Source organism: Dreissena polymorpha, chromosome 4, assembly GCF_020536995.1.
Source record: "Dreissena polymorpha isolate Duluth1 chromosome 4, UMN_Dpol_1.0, whole genome shotgun sequence".
Classification (NCBI taxonomy): domain Eukaryota; kingdom Metazoa; phylum Mollusca; class Bivalvia; order Myida; family Dreissenidae; genus Dreissena; species Dreissena polymorpha.
The window spans coordinates 20,173,749-20,196,915 of record NC_068358.1 but is presented as its reverse complement, the minus strand read 5'-3'; the positions used below and the strand labels follow the sequence as shown (position 1 = coordinate 20,196,915).

At 35.4% G+C, this 23,167-nt stretch overlaps 2 protein-coding genes across 6 annotated transcripts in view; one reads left to right on the top strand and one right to left on the bottom strand.

The window, feature by feature from the left end:
• The window catches only part of LOC127879996 (uncharacterized), a 39,158-nt gene extending 26,719 nt beyond the window's left edge, over nucleotides 1-12,439 (top strand). For 2 of the 4 annotated variants that reach the window (XM_052427171.1, XM_052427170.1), the window contains exons 3-7: nucleotides 9,767-9,794; nucleotides 10,461-10,557; nucleotides 11,446-11,576; nucleotides 11,811-11,925; nucleotides 12,106-12,439. In XM_052427171.1, the coding sequence (XP_052283131.1) occupies nucleotides 10,514-10,557; nucleotides 11,446-11,576; nucleotides 11,811-11,925; nucleotides 12,106-12,274 (459 nt within the window). In that variant the 5' untranslated portion in view covers nucleotides 9,767-9,794; nucleotides 10,461-10,513 and the 3' untranslated portion in view covers nucleotides 12,275-12,439. Of the gene's footprint in view, nucleotides 1-7,487; nucleotides 7,627-8,966; nucleotides 9,262-9,766; nucleotides 9,795-10,460; nucleotides 10,558-11,445; nucleotides 11,577-11,810; nucleotides 11,926-12,105 lie in introns of those variants that run through there. The other 2 variants (XM_052427172.1, XM_052427169.1) reach the window with 2 other exon arrangements.
• Nucleotides 12,440-15,712: 3,273 nt separating this feature from the next.
• LOC127877435 (peptidyl-prolyl cis-trans isomerase E-like) overlaps nucleotides 15,713-23,167 on the bottom strand; it is a 45,374-nt gene continuing 37,919 nt past the window's right edge. For both annotated transcript variants that reach the window (XM_052423308.1, XM_052423309.1), the window contains exon 12: nucleotides 15,713-16,826. In XM_052423308.1, coding sequence (XP_052279268.1) covers nucleotides 16,758-16,826 — 69 coding nt within the window. In that variant the 3' untranslated portion in view covers nucleotides 15,713-16,757. The remainder of the gene's footprint in view (nucleotides 16,827-23,167) is intronic.

The following is a 23,167-nucleotide window of genomic DNA, read 5'->3' as shown; positions in this document are numbered from 1 at the left end:
CTCGAGATAGAACATTGTTCGGATTATTGGGTTCTCTACAAACATGACTCGCATGTTTGAGTTGCTTTCGTAATCATATACATTGAATTGTTTATAGCTCTTAACATGATAATTTCATTATTAAAAATACTAAAATCGGGACTACAAGTCGGATAGTTTTCAGTCTTTTTGTTGATACAACTAACAAAATAAACGTTCACTAAATAAATCACTGTCATGTGCGTTACAATATCAATCGGCAGGCAGTAGAAACAAAATAAAGGGAACGTTTAATTTTCTAAAAGAATACTTCGACAAACAAACGCGAATGACAGCAGCAATCGAAGAAATGGAATAAAAGTTATTGTTATCATTCAATAGTTGTTATTCTAAACTCTCCAGTCTGGGTTTTCCCGATATTTGAGCACGCGCGGTAGGTACAAACAAAAGCTGACTAGCATAATTTAAAAGAGATTGAATCAATAATTTCTCTTATCGCTGAATAGTAAACACCACTTTTTCTGCTCAAACGTTCGTTACAGATGATAAAAATACCATGATTTAATCATTTTTCTTTGGATGAACTAATATCGATCGTGTTTAGTTGGTAAGGGTTCTATGTAACACGATATAATGCTGCATGTACATGTAAACAGCTTCGGTCACGTAACTATGTCATTGCATATTCTGTGCGTAGGCCTGGACAACTTTTAATGGAAGTTTGTAAACGCAACTACAAAGACCATGACTCCATCGTATATATTATACTATTCAAATATATTTAAAATCATATAGAAAAGTACCAAACAACACAAACTTTACTATCCTCTATTGGTAGTACTAAAACTAATATATCGTTCCAAATCAGTTGGAAATTAATATGTCTATTGATATAGCTCTATTTTGATGCTTTTCTTTAATCTAATCTGAAAAGTACAGACAATTATTCCTAAAACTAAGACCTTAAGATTAGAAGGCACATCACCAACGAGCTTTACCATACATTACTTTTATTTGCTATATCTATAAAGCATGCCGAAAAAACAAGAACATGAAAAAATGTTTTTCAGAAGAAATATTGCATATGTCAAGCCGTTTGTGTAGGTTCCTTCATTTCCATACAGCTGACAAAGTCTGTTTTTCATGTCTTTTACGGATAATAGCTACTGAACCCATTCGTATAGGCGGCTGTACATTTGAACAGTGTAGTTAGACTTTAATCCTGTATTAAATGTCTAACATACATGTATATCAGTGTCAGATTTGTTATGTGTAATTAATAATAATAATAATAATAATAATAACAACAAAAGACTTGAATTTTGACATTTCCTAAAAGAAACACTACTGTCGTTTAAATACTTATTATCCACTAGACCAGTACTTAATAGGAAGAAAATCGGATACCGACGTTACTGGTCATTGCTGTATTAATGACAATGTTTGTACATCCCGCGCGCTATGAAATCGGAAAAAAAATACAGCTCGCGAGTTCCGAATTAAATCTATTGTACACTATATTTTAAGCGTTTCTGCTAACGCGTGCGTTCGAAAGCTGAACATGTGCACATTGTAACAATTGCTGCATAAATTTTAAATGGTATTGCAATTGAAATTTCTTTGAACATGTACGTTAATACGAATTAAAAAAATAAATACAAAAACATTCATTTTAAACACACTGTCTGTTAATATAGGCAATCATCTGGAAGTGTTTTAATGTTGATTAATTTCCGATGAATCATGGTAGTTAATGTGTTGTGATTTGCTCACCTTAAATTCTTAAAATACGACACTTTTATCTAATGGATAATGTTCTTTTAAGGCTTTTTTCTCGTCGTCACTCTAAATAATTGGCGGTAGCTAAGCCCAGTGGAGTTTCATTTTCCTATTTTATTTTAATCAAGGCAAATGTTTTTAGTTCACAATTTCTGCATTAAATATCTCAGGGTTTGCTTTAGTTCGAGTGTTCTCTATACGAGACTCTATCGATATCCAGTGGATTGAAGTTTAAAGTTTAACACATGACACTGTCTTTATATTGGCATTATTAATAATTTGACAAAATAACCTGAATTTGTATCCAATTCTTTATTAACACAATTCCGCATAAATGTGCATGTGTGTTTACAGTCTTAAAATATAAAACGTCTGAGTTACATTAATAACCCTTCAAGTACACTACAAAGCTATAAAATGGGTCTTTAGAATTGCTACATATGGAGTTCTTTAGCTTAGCTTTTAGCCTTTACATATGACTGCCAAATTATTATTTTTGTAAGTCGATCTATGTTTTCTAATTTATTAACTACACATGGTTTGATATTTAGCATATAAAACTAAATGAACAATACGACAATATTCACGGGTATGTTTTGAGATCTGGTTTGACCAACCGTCAAGCCGGTTTGTAAACTCAGATGTGTTGTCCTTACATTTTTTGCAAGGGTCTTTCTGAAATGCTGACCCCAGAATTCATCATGTTTGTTGTAAACATTGTTTGGACTTATTTTTTGCATTGTAAATTCACACTAGTTAAGATTTAAAAATGATTTTAATGGGTATTTTAATAATTTCAATAAGTCTGATGATTGGCAACCGATTCAAACCGGTTGAAACATCCCATTGGTTTTAATTGAATGTTCCAATGCTGTTATGCCATCTGCAATGATGTTATATTAACTGGTGTTTTGTTATCATTCACGTTTTATGGAGTCTGTTGGTGACTTTCATTAAACTAACAACGAGCGTTATAATTTCTCTTCTGATGTTTTTAGAGTTTCAGTCTGCATATATTCTATCACAACATATTTATCGCCCGACATTGGTCGTATGTATGTCTTTTTTGGTTTCAATAAACAAATATAGACATACTATAGATGCAAATTTTAGTCAGGGTGAAAAACAAGTGTTAATGGATTATGTGTTTTGAACTACTGTCGAACTGACACAGCAATAACAGAATATAGCTCCGATTTCCCGAATAGAAGCGACCCAAGGATCAACAGCACGAGCTCCTTTAATAAAGGCAGCATGTCAACTTGTTTAAACGATAATGGGAACCTTGTAGAAAATGGATGTGTTTCGAAAGAAAACTATGAAGATCATTCAAGAAATGCATTCCACTTAATACCTAAGATGTAACTTAATTTTAAAAGCATGTATGATTAGCGTACCGTCTCCATTTTCAGTTGTTTTTGTTGTAATAAAAATATTATAGAAAACATCATTTTAGGTTTCGTAATTAATTCTGGTCTAAGTGTTAAGTTTTGCAATCTGTTTACTCTTTCAGTTGTCCGTTCCAGTACAGTTGAACCAGTTTACATTTAATGGTGTATTCTACTTATTAAAATGTATTACACATGCAAATTCCATTTGCTTTCAATAAAACCGTGTTGTTGTTTTTTGTTTTTTCTTGGTTGCTATGTCAGGTTCATGTTAATAAAGGTAATAACATAAATCTTTAAAATAATCATTGAAACATTTAGTCAATCACTTAAATGACGCTCCTTTGTTCCATTCATCCATTAACTGGATAGTTATGTCTATTAACGTTAAAATGTATACATCAAGGTACTTAACCGTGGCACAGTGATGTGTCACATGAAATATACAGATCGTTATGAATCATTAACCTCACGATAAAACTGTTGGAATTAATATCTCGTTTCGTTTCACTGTTTAATATGTGTAAAAATTCATTAGTACTGGACAAGAATTAAATCGCGGCGTTTGATAATGCTTATACGTTTGCAATATTGTTGGTGATATTGTTTGTTTATTCTATGTTAATAGCTATACTCAAGTTTGTTCAATCTATATAAATAACAATACTCAAACTTATACACGAAGTACTGTTTGCAGCTTTTAACATTAATCAGCAATTTAATTAGTTTTGACGAAAGATGTAATTTAGTTTTAATTCAATAGTGCCTTTTGCAAATTAAATAAAAACATGACTGATGACCAAATGTTTTAATTTTACTCTCCGAATAGTATTTAAATGTAATATTTATATATCCATTGTAAAAAGCATCTGTTTTAGCTCCACCCCCAAACCCCTCCCACCGAAAGACAATGCAAAAACACCAACAAAACACAGTGTTCTGCGGTAATTAACATATCATTTTAATATATCAGCATTTATAATGAACATGGATTGTTCAACAACGTTTTAATTGCAAACGTTCTGTAATTGATGATGACTAACTATACCAAAAAGGAAACTTTTAATTTAAAGAAGTAAATTTTAACGACATTTTACAGGGTGCGAAACGTGTTTCAGAAACTTTCTGATGCTGGAAACCACACGTCTTGTAGTGAGTAGCAACGCAAAAATGATTAATTACTAGATTGATATTAGGAATTGATTCATCTTCGAAACACATTCTCTTCAGATGTGGCATATTTTACAAGAGAGGGGAATATTTATTCTGACGAAGAAGCAACGCAAAAAGAAATTATTACTAGATTTACATTCGGAACTGATCCATCTTCAAAACACATTATCTTCAGATGTGGCACATTTTACAAGAGAGAAGAAAATGTACTCTGACGAGTTTTAACAGCTTTTTAGCTGTGTAAATCTCACTTTTAGAGTCAGGTGACCAAGTGTGATTTTTAACAGCAATTTATCTTTTAAAACTATTATCTAAATAAACAACTTATGTGTTTATATTGCCTCTAATATTTCAAACATGATTTAAAATGCTAACAAAGGGGACCCTTTGTTAAGTAGTATGTTTTTCGAAGATCTAAGTATTGTTCCACCATGAATACCGATCTTAATGCGAGTGAGAAAATATATCGACAGCTCTGTAGCTACACTGGCTCATCAAAGATAATTAATCGTATCATTAATGTTCAGATTGTATAAATGCGTCGAATAACATGATATTAGGCGACTGTCAACGGTCATTAGCAACGCTGCCAGTGGAATTAATTAGTTACAGTCTACACTGTTGAAAGGTGTCAATAATGAATCACAACAACCAGATTGATATTAACGGTTTTATATAGTTATTCTGATAAAACAAGATAGCATATATTTGTTACACGATAGCCATAACTAATAACAGAGAAAGGCCATTAGAGGGTATCATTTTGCTTCATTATTGTCTAATATAACTTACAATTATTGTCAAACGCCAAAAGGCGAACGGATATAGAAGTAGACGTTATTAGTTCGTCACATTCTTCTGTGCGCATATTAAACATTGTACATGCGCTATTTTCGTCTTGCCTGTACAAAGTGATTATGTTCAAGTGCTTCAGTGCATATTGTCAAAGTTTTAAAATATTGTTGCTTTAAAAGAGGTATTGCTCTTGTTTAAAATAAAATTAGAGATTCCAACTTATTTCACAATTATCGTGCGATTTTCGTCCACTTTTACTGAACTATAATTTGCAAAAGTTACAATACATTTTGCAATGGCTTTGGATATGCATTATTTGTTAAGGATGTATTGCCTTTTGTTAAACAAAACTTATAAATGCTTCTGTGTAAAATTCATCCTGTATTTGCATGAAGTATTCGTCAAACCTTTACCGATAATAAATCTTTACGTTTCTCAACGTCTATATTGCCCTTTGATGGAACTTAAAAAACGCCTGGCACAACTCTTCATGCAATGTTCATCAAACTTCTACAGAAAATATCCAATCGCGTTCTAGCCAGGGGGAAGGGGGCATCCGTAGCTTGGAGCTTACTTGGTTTAAGTGGGGTAAGTTGGAACTGTTTAAGATGGTGTCGTTTTCTTGATTTTCGTGAAGGAGTAGCGGATATTTTCACCCGGTAAGCCACTACTTTTTTACGATTTTCTACGCATGCACCCGTTGTTACATAACTCTTTCGGCAACAATGCGGGCGGGGAATACGCTGTCTGTGATTTGTTGTTGTCTTACATTGGCAATCAGTCGTTTTAACTACGACCGTATACGTCATTTAAAGCGTGTTGGCTATTCTCTAAAGCATTTATTGAAAATAAAAGTCTTATGAGGAAAAACAATTGTGCTTCATTATTTCTTTTGCAATCGATGCCTTTATAAAATGCTTAATGTATACGTGATTGTTATATTTCTCTTCGTTTTTAGTTCTGGTATTTTATACACTGTATTACTTGTTTAAATTTTTAAAAGTCGCTCACTTTCGAGCCATATTAGCAAGAAAGTTACTTATATTTATTGTTTTAATAATATCAGGGTGCCAGAAAAGTGAGCCGATCGAGAGGCTTTCCATGCCACAACGAAAGCGAAAGTATGCATTTTTTAAGTAAAATTGATGAAAATAACTATATAGCTTACATTGAACGTAAAGATTTGATCATAAAGATGAAATCAATGACATTAGATATTTGACATATTACGGAAAAGCTATGTTAAAAAGTCATCAAAGTGGCATGTATGCACGGTTGTTCCACCACCCTCGTCATCATTCCATCTTCGATAGAGTTTGTGATAAGTGTTTTGACCTGTGGAATATTGTGAACCTGTAGCTGGATACATGCTCCAACTTATGGACCACCTCTTTTTATTCAAACATGTTTTTACGGGTTTAATTTTAGATTTTCTTACCTGTTTTGTGGATTACGATCATACATGTTCTTGTTTATGACAGAGAGGCAACGAAGAATGAAAAAGAGGCAGAGGGGCAGCATTTTGACAGAAAGACCACCGATATGCGTCTACACCGTGAATATTCGCTCTATATCTCGACTTTACTCGCTCCACTAAGAAAATTCGCGGGGAATAAAGTCGGGATATAAACCGAAATGTAATACGTAATAAACGCTGATCACCTTTTAACTGATATGGCTGGAAAGTGAGCGTCATTTAAAATATAAACTAAAGCAATAAACGGTATAAAACGGCGAACAATCACTGTCTCGCCATGGACGTTGCAATCTTGACAATCACGTGATTACCCCGTCTGCTTATATTGCTTTAAGACGGATATCACATCATGACTTTAAAGCATCCGGTAAAAAAGTAAGTATAAAAGATTGAAGAAGTACAAAATGGAAGTTGTTGTATCTATTTGTTTTCAAATTGCGTCGATTTGATAAAGAGCTTAAAGGCGCTTTAAGAACCGATCTTCTTTCACATGTTCATTTAGTTGTGTATCATAGCATGCAGGTTCATAAATACTCACAGCAGACATAATCTCCATTAAAAAAAGCGAAGTACATCCTCTACAGTATTTGCTGAAGCCGTACGTTGCAGGCTTTTTCAATGCTGAGATATTTCATAGGAATTTTCATATTGAAACTGATATTTTATACCACTCGCAAGTAATGGAAAATGACTTGATAATAGCACTTTGTCGCTATTTGGACAACTTTGAAATAAACATTAAATACTTTGGGTATTTAAAGTTTGCATGTCAACATATTGTTGGGTTGATAGCTGATTTTCAATGTTATACAGTATGTAGTAGCGTCGAGTATTCTGCCGAATAACAAATATCTATTTCACATTAAATAGGTCTTTCAGATATAAGTATACACCTTATCCAAACTCGAGTTTCCAGGTTGTGTATAAAGTTTACGAACCTCCCCCCCCCCATCTGACGTTACAGCGGCAGTTACGTCACTCTCTGAGCACTTCGGACCAATTTTTTTCCGAGTGAGACGTTACACAGTTTTTCAGGTATGTCATATATCTGAAAGAGAATGATATGGAATCAATAAATATGGGTGCACGAAAATCACATGTTACAGTTAATCGTGTGATCCTATCCGTACGTTACTGAGACAGTGTAATAATCACATACTCTCATAAAACCCGTGCGCGGTCTAAATACGCAGTCAGACACCAAAAAGTGCTTAAAACGAAGTCAGTTTCAAAAGGGAGGTGGGGTGTAAACCAATTTTATTTTGGCAGAAAATTAATTATCAGAGATTAAACGACATAGGGAATATGAAATAATGGTGATCGTATGTATATTGTACAGTCAACTAGCATCAATACTATGAAATATAAGAGACCATGATATTTGTACAATAAATTATTTGATGAACGTCACGTAAGTAGAAAATTTTTCCTTAAATAACGTTTTATCCCGACGTCTACGATCTTAAAACAAAAGCTTGAAGGAAGCACAAAAACCATGGAGCCGAAGGGCGTATTCATTGAAAATAAATATGAATACAAAATGGACTACCGGGTGAATACATCACCTGATCCTTCAACAACAACGCACAAAAACGACGCCATCTTGGAAGTTTTGTCCCAACTAAAGGGAGTTAAACCCGTTAAGCTCCCGTATACGCACGAGCCCGGAACACGGCAAGCAAACATTGATACCAAATACGGTTACTGGCCATGTCGTTTTTTATACAAACCTCAGAGATCTTGCTATAACCCTGTGTCATTAAGTTGATTTTATTTCATGCCATTAATTATTAAATAGTATTATATATTAACCATATTTAATGACGTTACACATATACATAAACGTGTCAACAAAAACTGGAAAAGGGCTGGCTTTTTAAATTATGCCGTGGGTGGTTGTAGAGTGTGCGTGTGCTTTAGTTTATAATTCGCCTGTTTCCTATACAACTATATAATCTTTACATTTCACACGAGAAGTAAATAAATAACAAGTACCGGTATGTTTACTGTAATGTATTGCTCCTGTATGTATATATAGGCATTGAAGTTATGAAATAATCAAATTTCTTTTGTCAGTTGTAAAACAATCATCATTAAAGCTTAAGATTTATTAAGCATGCATATTAAATAGCTAATAATGTTATACAGTAAGATAGGCATTGTTGGCTCTTATTGTTAGATAGTTTAAAGCGATGAAGACGAGTAAGATATCTCAAACTGTTTCACACTTAGTTAATAAGTATTATGTTAAATTACACACACAAAAAATATTTAAATTAATTAAGTTCATTTTTATTCCTTCGTACCCCCATACATGTTACAAATAGTTAAACAGCTTGTATCAAAACAACTCTGACGTTATTCGTCCCTTATTCATGCTACTTATGTACTTGTTATGTTCACACGGATATAAACAATGAATACTGCTGTTTTAAATACACGGAATTGTTTACATACATGCGGATGTGCCTGTATCTACGTCATATCAACTTTACTACGAATCCATATCGCAACATAGAAATGGGCACGACCAACATTATTTAAGTAAGGCAAAAAGCAAGAGTAAATCATTCAGTAACACACTGGTATGAACCTATCTTGTCGCATTATTGTATTAAAATTATGATAAAATACGAAGGATTACTGTGGACGTTGTTATGCTGCATTACGGTATGTTTTAAAATCATACGATTCACTTTTACGTAAATGTATACAAACGTAAGGTTTTCATAAGCGAATACATACAAGTGAGGGATAATTTACGACGTGTTTGTTTCGTAAAATTAATGAAGGTTTTGTACATTTTCACAAGCGGCTATAAAGACGATCTTTAAATAATTATATCGACGACTAAATTAAATGGTATTGAACTTTTGACTTTTTTGTTATACCCATTTTTGTATTGAACTTTGATTTACACAAGGGGACCGTTTCAACAAAATCGTACGACAAATTTAGGATACGATACATATTTTAAAGAAACATTATTGCAAAACATCAAGGTATATTATTACTAATTTCCAGTAAATTTACTCATTTCATCAGTACAGTCGGAATATGTTTTGCGTGGATATTTTTATCAACATCTTGTATAATTTACTTTTCAAATTTTAGTCGTATATTAAGATTGTCATACGATCTTTGATGAAACAACCCCGTTTTGTATTCTTCACAGGTGTCGAATGGATTCGTGGTCGATAACGGTAGGCTTTACTGTTCTATCAATAAAAAAACATAACTTTATAAAACATTATTTTCTGGTCACGTTATAAAATTACCAGGTACGAACGGTGTAACAAAGTTGTAATCACAACGTACCACAACCAGATACAATTCATTGAATACAATATTAAACGATATTCATTTCGATGATATGGAAATCGTACAATATATTATGCTTAAGTCTGTGAATAAGAATAGATCAAATGATGCGTGTTCTGATTTTTATTTCATGTCTCAAGAAATCGTAATTTTGTTGCTCTGGTGATTTTAAACATTTTGTAATTATATAGTAATTAAATCAAACTATTTTTCTCGGTTAATGCTTTTTTAAAAGATTTTATGAGGCTATTGTTTATCTACCCTTGTATGTTTTGTGATTTATTCTGGTCCATGCATTATGTTTAGGATAACTTCTTTTTTACAATTGAATCAGAGACGAAGATTTCTACGTCTCTGGTATAATCTGGGTCAATTACACGATCAACAGGCTAATTTTCAACCATGTTTGTATCAGAACCTCAAATGAGCGCGTATGTCCCGATCTTTTTTTTTTAATAAACGTATATTTGATATTGTATATTATTCTTTTATATTGATTTATTATAATAAATCCATGACTAAAGCCCGTAAGCGTCGTACTGTTTCAGATTGTCAAACGTCCGACCCACACTTGCCTCCAATATCGCCGTGTATTGAGATTATGGAGTGGTCCATAAAGAGGAATGATACGACAGATATATGCAGGTAAACGTAACACGTGTATCAACCCTAACTTCTTAGATACGTATTTTTACGCATGTGTAGTCCATTAGAAAGTTAAATTGAACTAAAGACCTTTCTTACTAGATTCAAGTTTTAAAGGCAGCATTTCCAACCCTAGGATAATGATGAGCAGCAAAAAGCATAAAACCTGAACGGACTGAGAGTTACTTGCAGGCTATTCTGGTTTTATGCTGGTTGCAAAAGCCATTTTCATTTTGCTTCTTATTGGGACAGGGATAAACTAGAGAAATTATCATGTGGATACTCGAGTTGCCGTTTACAGCGTTTGAAATTAAAATATGGTTCCATAATATTGACACCGATTAGCCGAGATATAGGTACCTGCCTTCTGTTTAGTTATATTCAATTCATAGCAGAAAGGTTAAAAAACGTTGTGTGTAAATTCAATTAAAAATAGAACAACACGTTAGTAAATAGGCGAGAAAGTACCTCAGAACATAAAAATACCGCGTATAAACTGCGTTCACATTATCTAACACTTTATATAATAATAATATGGATTTTTTTTCTTCAAGCTACTACCGATGAGTACGCAAATAGCCAATGACATGTTTTACAAGAGTAATAAAATACGTATGAGCCCGTTTCTAAGAAAACGGGGTTTAACACATGTGCGTATAGCGTCGGCCTAGATTAACCTGTGCAGTCCGCACAGGCCAGTCTCGGACGACACTTTACGCCGAAACTGGATTTTCGTTACATGTAAGAATATGAACACAAATACAATACAAGCGGAAAGTGTCGTTTCTGATTAGCCTGTGTGGAGTGCACAAGCTTATCTGAGACTTTACCCACATGCATTTACCTCTCTTCACAGAGCGAGACTCATGCGTATGTTTATTGCTACAGAATGTACAGCGAGGCAATCAACTGCATCGCCAAGAGACCACAGTCCCAAGGGTGTTCCTTCCAGCAGATCCTTACTCACTACGGATCATATGTTGCAGCAGAGTTAAGCCTACCTCTGAACCAATGCACTGGTAAGCCGCGAATAGTTAAATATAATGTTATACGCAAAATTGTGTGAGTAAGTAACTCAGTAAAGAAAGTCAAGCATTCTATTAATTATATCGACTTTTGTTTTAAACCTTTTTTAGATGTATATGTAAAATATTTATAACACATTGCATAATATTCAGTTTACACATGAATCACTTCATACTTGGACCCAATATCTATGGTATCCTTTCTCATATATATGATAATTTTATCAGTAAAAGAAGAACCCGTGATATGTAGTGACCCTACCAGACTGAGCGTATTAGGCTTCAACGTTTGCTTGCCAGCTTGGGAGCCGTTTGAGGCCGCGTTCGGGTTTGATGGATGCACGTGAGTACGATACTGTCTCTTCTATAACGTCCGTTTAGTCTTATTATATTTTCATCTTTTTGTACAATGTTATAGTTAATTAAAAAAAAATATCAATGCATGCTTTAATATCACTCGATAAACTGTAACATGCGATTTACGTACGCCCATAAATATTACGTACATACAATTCCCTTGCAGATATATCACATTCCTGCACGACTGTTTTGCGGATCGATCGGAATCTATTGGTCCGAAATGTTCCAAGAGTGAAGTCACTGCCGCTGTTATGTCAGAAGGGGCGTTAACTTGGCTGAACGCCAACTATAAGTCGTTGGTTCCAAGAATGAACAGCACGTGCGGTATATAATGATCGGCATCACCTTATATGAACGATTGAATATTTACGATTACAATAGGTTGTCACGAATGATACGAAAAACAATTTTTATCTTGTCCAAGATGTGAAAGTTGTTAACTTACTTAAATGGAATGAACGTATATGTTTAACGAAATCAAATACATATTAAACAAGCGAATTCGTTGAATTGATATACCCCGCAAATATGCTTCTGGACACAAAAGTGTTATATTTGACACTCAAAAAAGCATTTTTTCAAGATACAAAGGGCCATAACTCAGTTATTAACAGATGGTGTACAATGCCATTTGGCATGCATCATCCCCTTATCCATATATATACTCATACCAAGTTTCAATGGAATCCGCCAAAGCACTACCAAGATATGGCTCCGGACGGACAGACAACGCCAAAGTAATATCCCTCCGCCCATGGCGGGGGGGGGGGATACAAAAATAATCTTTGAAATGAGTGTCTACTTTTGTCTTACACTCTGTCTCTGTATCTTGACAAACACCCGCTAATCAAGACTACTAAATAAAACAAGAACGCATATTGGCAACATTAATAATAACAAGATGGCCTGAAAGGCCCAAAGTCGCTCACCTGAGATAACAAGATATTATTAGGACAAATCTTCTGGCCAAGTTTCATGAAGATCGGAAAATAAATGTGGCCTTTAGAGTGTTAACAAGGTTTTACTTTAGCCATATAAGGAAAAATGCCCCGCCTCCTGGCAGCCATGTTTTTCAACCAACTGGCATCATTTTTGAACTCGTCCAAGATATTATCGGGATAAATCTTCTGACCAAGTTTCATGAAGATCGGACAGTAAATGTGTTAAGTGTTAACAATATTTTACTATAGCCATATCAGGAAAAATGCCCCGCCCCTTGGAAGCCATGTTTTTCAAGCAAACATAATTATTTTCTAACTCATCTAAGATATCATTGAGACCAATCTTCTGACCTAATTTCAAGAAGATTTGACAATAAATGTGGCCGCTAGAGTGTTGACAAGGTTTTACCATAGCAATATATAGCCATATGAGGAAAAATGCCCCGCCCCTGGTGGTCATGCTTTTAAAGCAACCAAAACCATTTTCGAACTCATCCAAGATTTCAATGGGACAAATCTTCTGACCAAGTTTCCAATTGATCGGAAAATAAATGTGACCTCTAGAGTGTTAAAAAGGTTTTACTATAGCCATATAAGGAAAAATGCCCCGCCCACGTGGTGGCCATGTTTTTCAACAAACCGGCATCATTTTTTAACTCCTCCAAGATATTATTGGGATGAATCTTTTGACCGAGTTTCATGAAGATCAGACTATAAATGTGGCCTCTAGAGTGTTAACAAGATTTTACTAAAGCCATATAAGGAACAAGAGCACCGCCTTGCGGGTGCAGACCGCTCATCTATTTTCTTTTTAAAGGTGAAGGGACTATCATTTTCAATCACAAAGGAGGGAGGGGTGGATAGAAGAGGGGTGCATTGTGTGGGGGTGTGGACATTTATTACATTATCTTACAAAAATGCGAAAAAAAGGAAAAAAAAATCGGGGAGGGGGGGGGGGGAGGGGGTGGGTGGGGGGGGGGGGTGGGGATTCTTGGGTGCGATGGTTGGACGGTATTTCAAACATAAAATAATAAAAATAAATATTTGTGTTTTGTAACCGTTTCAAAAAACATAAATTGGGGGGGGGTGTGAGGTGGGGGGGGGGGGGTATAGTGTGAGGGTGTGGTGGTAATTTGTGATCTTAAAAAAAAAAAAAAAAAAATTTAGGGGGGGGGGGGGGGGGATTCGGGTGGGGGGTGGGGGGAGGGGGGGTGGGGGGGTGGGGGGGGGGTGTTTCTTGGGTGCGATGGTTGGACGGTATTTCAAACATAAAATAATCAAAATAAATAGTTTAGTTTTTTAACCGTAAAAAAAAATGGGGGGGGGAGGGGGGGGCACGGGCGATGGTTTGGGTGGAGTCTATTATGGTATGTCAGGTAAGAGTAGTTTTGTCAAAGTATCAATCAAATCTAATCATAAACAAAGAAGTTATGGCAATTTTAGCAAAATTTAATAATTTGACCTTGAGAGTCAAGGTCATTCAAAGGTCAAGGTAAAATTCAACTTGCCAGGTACAGTAACCTCATGATAGCATGAAAGTATTTGAAGTTTGAAAGCAATAGCCTTGATACTTAGTAAAGTGGATCGAAACACAAAATTTAACCATATATTCAAAGTTACTAAGTCAAAAAAGGGCCATAATTCCGTAAAAATGACAACCAGAGTTATGCAACTTGTCCTTTTACTGTACCCTTATGATAGTTTGCGAGTGTTCCAAGTATGAAAGCAATATCTATAATACATTAGGGGTAAAGTGGACCAAAACACAAAACTTAACCAAACTTTCAATTTTCTAAGTATAAAGGGCCCATAATTCCGTCCAAATGCCAGTCAGAGTTACATAACTTTGCCTGCACAGTCCCCTTACGATAGTTAATAATGGTTGCAAGTATAAAAGCAATAGCTTTGATACTGTAGGAATAAAGTGGACCTAAACACAAAACATAACCAAATTTTCAATTTTCTAAGTATAAAAAGGGCACATAATTCTGTCAAAATGCCAGTCAGAGTTACATTACTTTGCCTGCACAGGCCCATTATGATAGTTAGTAAGTGTTTTAAGTATGAAAGCAATAGCTTTGATACTTAAGGAATAAAATGGACCTAAACACAAAACTTAACCAAAATTTTCAATTTTTTAAGTATAAAAAGGGCACATAATTCTGTCAAAATGCATGCCAGAGTTATCTAACTTTGCCTGCCCAGTCCCCTCATGATAGTAAGTAAGTGTACCAAGTTTGAATGCAATAGCATTGATACTTTCTGAAAAAAGTGGACCTAAACGCAAAACTTAACCAAAATTGTCAATTTTCTAAGTATAAAAAGGGCACATAATTCAGTCAAAATGCACGCCAGAGTTATCTAACTTTGCCTGTCCAGTCCCCTCATGATAGTATGTAAGTGTACCAAGTTTGAATGCAATAGCATTGATACTTTCTGAGAAAAGTGGACCTAAACGCAAAACTTAACCGGACGCCGACGCCGACGCCGATGCAGACGCCGACGCCGACGCCAAGGTGATGACAATAGCTCATAATTTTTTTTCAAAAAATAGATGAGCTAAAAATGCCCCGCCCCTTGGCAGCCATGTTTTTCAAGCAAGCGTAACCATTTTCTAACTCATCCAAGATATCAAGGCAAATGTTGACACCGCACGACAGACAACGGACGATGGACAAAAGACGATCACAAAAGCTCACCATGAGCACCTTGTGCTCAGGTGAGCTAAAAATAATAAGATCTACTTAACTTTCACAAATATGTTGTAGTTGTAATATGGATTGTATAATAAATACGTACATAATAGTATGCATGCGAACAAAAAAAATATCACTTCTATACGTTTATTACTTACAGTCAACACACAATTTATTTGGCAAAATTGATTTTGCACAGGCTAATAAGGGACAACAGTTCCGCTTCAATGAAATTTTTTGTACATAAAATATCTCTTCGTGACCGAAATTTCTAGGCAAACTGCACAGACTTATCTGAGGCCAAACTTTTTATACATGTACATGCATTAAGTCTGGTTTTCCCAGCGTGCTGCTTAAATTTATTTTAAACAAGAGCACTGCATAATGGGGATCCACGCTCGGCTGTCGGCTATGACCTTGACCTTTGACCTAGTGACCCAAAAATGGGTGTGGCGTGTAGAACTCATCAAGGTGCATCTACATATGAAGTTTCAAAGTTGTAGGTGGAAGCACTTTGATGTTAGAGGAAAATGTCAAGGTTTAAGCACGACGGACGACGAGCTGGCTATGACAATACCTCGGGTTTTCTCTGAAAACAGCCGAGCTGAAAATGACATTGCTAGAGATTAATTATACCCCAGCAATTCACTATTGAAATATTACCAGTATTTACAGACAAACTTCCCACCAAAAGTGAAATAGGAGCTAACTTAAAAAACAATTAAAAACAAAATCAATCAAACCAGAACACTCTGTCATTGCCATAATAATATATAATCAAGAACCTTCCTTCAATCGTTCTTTGAATCTGAGCAAAAAGCTGCTCAGAGATAGGCAGAAATAGAGCCTACAAAGTAAACTGTTAGGGGAGCCTTAGAAGAGTTTCATTTAAAAATGCTGTGTAACTAACTAATGCAAGTCCATACAAACAAAAGGCATGATAGCACAGGAAAACTAACTCAATTGTGTTAATTATAATAGCAAATGATAATTGCAGAAATACATGAACTTAAAGTTACATGGTCTTTCATGATAAACCACATATGCCAGTCAAATCTTCAAGTCGAAAGTCTGTTGGGTTTTTCTCTTTCGTTCTTTTGCCCTTAATGGATTTTCATGAGATGCTATAGATCTTAATACAAATGCTGCAATGACCTATATGTGCATTACATGTAGTATCAAACTAATTCTCCACAGTTTAAAATCACGATCTTATCAGTCGGTTTTCCAGATTTGGTGCCACATTTCTGAAATTAAAATATGAAACGAATAAATGCAATAGTATTAGTCATTAATGGTAAATCTACATACAAGTATAATCATATCATGCAAAAGCAAACAATTTAACACCTAAATTGGCATTATCCTATATGAAAACAAAGAGCTGTCTAAATACAGAAACTGGACTATCTTTGACAGTTTAATGCACATTTTTATCCATCATCTGATATATTGATCACAAAGACATATTTGATTTTAACTATCTTTAGAAGATATGTAAGTCAACAAGGCATTGAGCAGAAACCATTTTTTATTTTTCATAAGAATGGCCATGAACTCACTTGCCCCAAATGCAATCCCTTGCTACCTCAGCCAACCTTAATTTCAACTTGCAAGAAACCTTAAACTGCCTCTTCTCTGTACAATCAGGTGCATAGACATGCTTAAAGTCTGGTAAAAGTAATAAGTCTCGATAAGGGAATGTTTAAAAGAAACAAACGTGTAGCATTCTATTTCAATATCTGTATTACAGACATAGTAAAGACAGAGATATTAATGAGTTGAAGGCATATGTTGACATGAATTTCTAAGTTTCAAAAGGGGCAAAATTTTGCTAGATTGCAATCAGAGTTGTAGAACTTGGTCGATGACCACTACCAATAACACTAAACACATCTGTGAAGTATCAGTTGAAAACAAGTACTAGAAACAGTGTTATGGAGAAATTGTACATTTACCTTATCTAAATGGAAGTACACAAGAACCAAGAGCACAGCTTTGCGGGTGCAGACCGCTCATCTATTTTTCTTTTTAAAGGTGAAGGGACCTATCTCAATTTCAATCACAAAGGAGGGTGGGGTGGAGTGGAGGGGATGTACAGTGTGGGGTGTGGTAATTTATTACATTATCTTCCAAAAATGGGGGGGGGATTCTTGGGTGGGATGGTTGGACGGTATTTCAAAAATAAAATAATACTAAAAAATATTTGTGTTTTTTAACCATGTTTCAAAACAAGAGGGCAAAGATGGCCCTAGTTCGCTCACCTCAGAGGAGTCGGTTCATTCAATCTTTACCAAATGTCAAACTTGACCTAGATATTGTCCAGACAAACATCCTGGTCAAGTTTCATCATTATTTCATCTGCGAGTCATGATCAATATACCTATGAAGTTTCATGATCCTAGGCGTAAGCATTCTTGAGTAATCATCCGGAAACCATTTTTCTAAGTTGAGTCACCGAAACCTTGACAGCCATTGTGTGAATACGTTATTTGGCACTGTGACCTTGACCTTTGACCTAGTGACCTGATAATCATTAGGGGTCATCTGCGAGTCATGATCAATATACCTATGAAGTTTCATGAACCTAGGCATAACCGTTCCTGAGTTATCATCCAGAAACCATTTTACTATTTCAGGTCACCGTGATCTTGACCTTTGACCTAGTGACCAGAAAATCAATAGGGGTCATCTGCGAGTCATGATCATTGTACCTATGAAGTATCATGATCCTAGGCATAAGCCTTCTTGAGTTATCATCCACAAACCATTTTACTAATTCAGGTCACCCCGACCTTGACCTTTGACCTAGTGACCTGAAAATCAATAGAGGTCATCTTCGAGTCATGATCAATGTACCTATGAAGTTTCATGATCATAGGCATAAGCGCTCTTGAGTTATCATCTGGAAACCATTTTACTATTCCGGGTCACCGTGACCTTGACCTTTGACCTAGTGACCTGAAAATCAATAGGGGTCATCTACAAGTCATAATCAATGTACCTATGAAGTTTCATGATCCTAGGCCTAAGCGTTCTTGAGTTATCATCCGTAAACCATTTTACTATTTTGGGTCATCGTGACCTTGACCTTTGACCTAGTGACCTGAAAATCAATAGGGGTCATCTGTGAGTCATGAAAAATGTACCTATGAAGTTTCATGATCCTTGGCATAAGCGCTCTTGAGTTATCATCCGGAAACCATCTTGTGGACGGACAGATCGACATGAGCAAAACAATATACACCCTCTTCTTCGAAAGGGGGGGGGGGCATAATGAGAAAACTGCCCCCCTCCCAGCAGCCATGTTATTCAACTGACCGGAACCATTTTTGAACTCAACTCTCGTATCAAGGAAACAATGTTCTGAGCAAATTTCATGTAAATTGGGCAAAAAATGTGACTTCTACTGTGTTCACATGTTTTCACTATATACATATAGAGAAAAATGCCCCGCCCACTGGTAGCCATGTTTTTTCACCTATCCCGACCATTTTCAAACTCTTCCAAGATATCAATAAAACCAATGTTTTCACCAACTTTCATGATGATTTGGCAAAAATTGTGACTTCTAGAGTGTTTACAAGGTTTCTCTATAGCCAAATAGGGAAAACTGCCACTATATACATAAAGAGAAAAATGGGCGCCCACTGGCAGCCATGTTTTTTCAACCGATCTCAACCATTTTCGAAATCGTCTGAGACATAAATTGAACCAATGTTTTGACCAACTTTCATGATGATTGGGCAAAAATTGTGACTTCTAGAGTGTTCACAAGGTTTCTCTATAGCCACTAAGGAAAACTGCCCCGCGCACTGGCGGCCATGTTTTTCAACGGATCGAAACCACTTTTGAACACAACCAAGATATCATTAAGACAAACATTTTGACAAAGTTACATGAAGATTGGGCATGAAATGTGACTTCTACAGTGTTTACAAGGTTTTTCTTTTTTTTGACCTAGTTTTTGACCCAGTTTCACACTCGGCCGAGATTTCATTGGGACAAAGCTTCTGACCAAGGTTCATGAAGATGGGACAAGAAATGTGGCCTCTAGAGTGTTTACGAGCAAATATTAACGGACGGACTGACATACGACGGACAAAGACCGGTCACAAAAGCTCACCTGAGCAATCAGGTGAGCTAAAAATATATCAAACAGTTCAACCAGCTTTTATTACTGACCACTGATTTTAACATCTGGCATACAGCAAAGTGAGAGGGTCAGTAAGGTGAGTGGTTAATAGTTTCACATTGCAATGTTCAATATCTGGATCTAACAAATTCTAGAGCAGAACTAAAAATAGATTGGGAAATATGACTCTGCAGGTAAAACAATGGAGATAGATACTGCAAAATTGTGTGCATGTTGTCTTCATTTCAGCTTTCTCTTAGTTGATAGGCTTACCATGAGTAATAATGACTAAAACAGTTGTTAATTATGAAAATTCTGTGTTATGAAAAATTAAATAAAAAAGTTAATGGTACATAATACTGACATAATAAAACCAAACTTTACTACACAGGACACAAATGTTCTGACCAAATTTCATGAAGAACTGAATTAAATAAAACTAGAGTGTTAACAAGATTTTACTATAGCCCCGTATAAGGAAAAATGCCCACCACCATTGGGAGCCATGTTTTTCAAGCAAACATAATTATTTTCGAACTCATCCAAGATATCATTGAGACCAATCTTCTGACCAAATTTCATGAAGATTGGACAATAAATGTGGCCTCTAGAGTGTTAACAAGGTTTTACTAAAGCCATAAATAGCCATATAAGGAAAAATTCCCCGCCCCTGGTGGCCATGTTTTTAAAGCAACAAAAACCATTTTCAAACTCATCCAAGATATCATTGGGACAAATCTTCAGACCAAGTTTCATGATGATCGGAAAATAAATGTGACCTCTAGAGTGTTAACAAGGTCATACATTTCAATATAATTTAAAATATAACTTAAGAAGAACATGTGTCGAAAAATGCGAAATAAGCGAGATATTTAATTCTGAAATCAAAAATGTCTGTACAGTAGAATTTGCCAGAATGTATATCATGCATGTACGATGTGAATCTTAATTTAGTCTAATGGTTGTTTTTAAATTCCTGCAGCGATGTCTATTCATTCGACACACGAACACTAACTCCGATCCTAATAAAAAGACGAATTCTTCGGTTATTGTAGGAAAATATGTACGAAATATCTTCGTCACCATCAGCTCGGGGCGCTAATTTGTCTTTGCTGCATTTTATGAAATTCGTCTTCAATATCTTGCCTATTTTGTGTTATTGTAACATGTATTTATCAATATATTACAATTGAACACATATAAAAATCGTATAGTCTCGCTTTATTTGTTTGACAAAAGAATGCCATATTGTACAGAATTATCAAACAATAAAAAACATATTAAAAAGTTTGCTATCTTCCAGAATGTAAAACTATCATTTATAATTAATTCCACTTAATCTTCTTGTGCTTAAAACAAATATTTTAAAAAGGGAGACAACTCTGTCAATATAACATAATTTTTCATTTGCAGTTAATTCCCTTGATAAACTATATAGTGTTCAAAAGCTGTTATTACTATATAAATATAAGGAAAATGACCCCCTCCCCCAGCGGCCATGCTTTTTTACCTATCCGAACCATTTTCAAACTCAACTGTCATATCCAAAAAACACATGTTCTGAGCAAATTTCATGAACATTGGACCAAAAATGTGACTTCTAGAGTGTTCCCATGTTTTCACTATATACATATAGAGAAAACTGCCCGGCCCCCTGGCGACCATGTTTTTTCACCGATCTGGACCATTTTCGAACTCGTCCAAGAAATCAATAAAACCAATGTTTTGACAACTTTCATGATGATTGGGCAAAAAATTGTGACTTCTAGAGTGTTTACAAGGTTTATCTATAGCCATATAAGGAAAACTGCCCCGCCCACTGGCGGCCATGTTTTTCAACACACAGGAACCACTTTTGAACTCAATCAAGATATCATTAAGACAAACATTTTGACAAAGTTACATGAAGATTGAACATAAAATGTGACTTCTACAGTGTTTACAAGGTTTTTCTTTTTTTTTACCTAGTGACCTAGTTTTTGACCCGGCACAACCCAGTTTCGAACTCCGCCGAGATTTTATTGGGGCAAAGCTTTTGACCAAGTTTCAGGAAGATGGGACAAGAAATGTGGCCTCTAGAGTGTTTACGAGCAAATGTTTATGGACGGACAAACGGACATACAAAGGACAAAGACCGGTCAGAAAAGCTCACCTGAGCAATCAGGTGAACCAAAAAATATATTTGTGTTTTTTAACCATGTTAACCATCTATTTTTGTGGGGTGGGGGGGGGTGGGGAGGGGTATAGTGTTAGGGTGTGGTGGTCATTTATTAGATGATCTTTAAGAAAAAGAAAAAAAACTTGGGAGGGGATTCGGGGGGCGTGGGGGGTGGTTTGGATGGAGTCTATTGTGGTTTGTAAGGTAAGAGTTGTTTTGTCAATGTATCAATCAAATCTTATCATAAATAAAGAAGTTATGGTAATTTTAGCAATTTAATAATTTGACCTTGAGAGTCATTCAAAGGTCCAGGTAAAATTCAACTTGCCAGGTACAGTACCCTCATGATAGCATGAACGTTTTTGAAGTTTGAAAGCAATAGCCTTGATACTTTAGAAGTAAAGTAAATCTAAACACAAAATTTAACCATATATTCAAAGTTACTAAGTCAAAAAAGGGCCATAATTCCGTAAAAATGACAACCAGAGTTATGCAACTTGTCCTTTACTGTCCCCTTATGATAGTTTGCGAGTGTTCCAAGTATGAAAGCAATATCTATGATACTTAAGGGGTAAAGTGGACCAAAACACAAATCTTAACCAAATTTTCAATTTTCTAAGTATAAAGTGCCCATAATTCCGTCAAAATGCCAGTCAGAGTTACATAACTTTGCCTGCACAGTCCCCTTATGATAGTTAGTAAGTGTTGCAAGTATAAAAGCAATAGCTATGATACTTTAGGAATAAAGTGGACCTAAACACAAAACTTAACCAAATTTTCAATTTTCTAAGTATAAAGAGGGCACATAATTCTGTCAAAATGCCAGTCAGAGTTACATAACTTTGCCTGCACAGTCCCCTTATGTTAGTTAGTAAGTGTTGCAAGTATGAAAGCAATAGCTTTGATACTTAAGGAATAAAATGGACCTAAACACAAAACTTAACCAATTTTTTTTAATTTTCTAAGTATAAAAAGGGCACATAATTCTGTCAAAATGCACGCCAGAGTTATCTTACTTTGCCTGCCCAGTCCCCTCATTATAGTAAGTAAGTGTACCAAGTTTGAATGCAATAGCATTGATACTTTATGAGAAAAGTGGACCTTAATGCAAAACTTAACCGGACGCCGACGCCAAGGTGATGACAATAGCTCATTATTTTTTTCTAAAAAAATAGATGAGCTAAAAAATTAATCTGCTAAATCTGTTTTATTGAAAATCCTATCAGTGACCTCAAACATTGACCAAACAAGAGAGGGCCATGGGCCCTTAGGCGCTCACCTGAGACCCAAAGGAA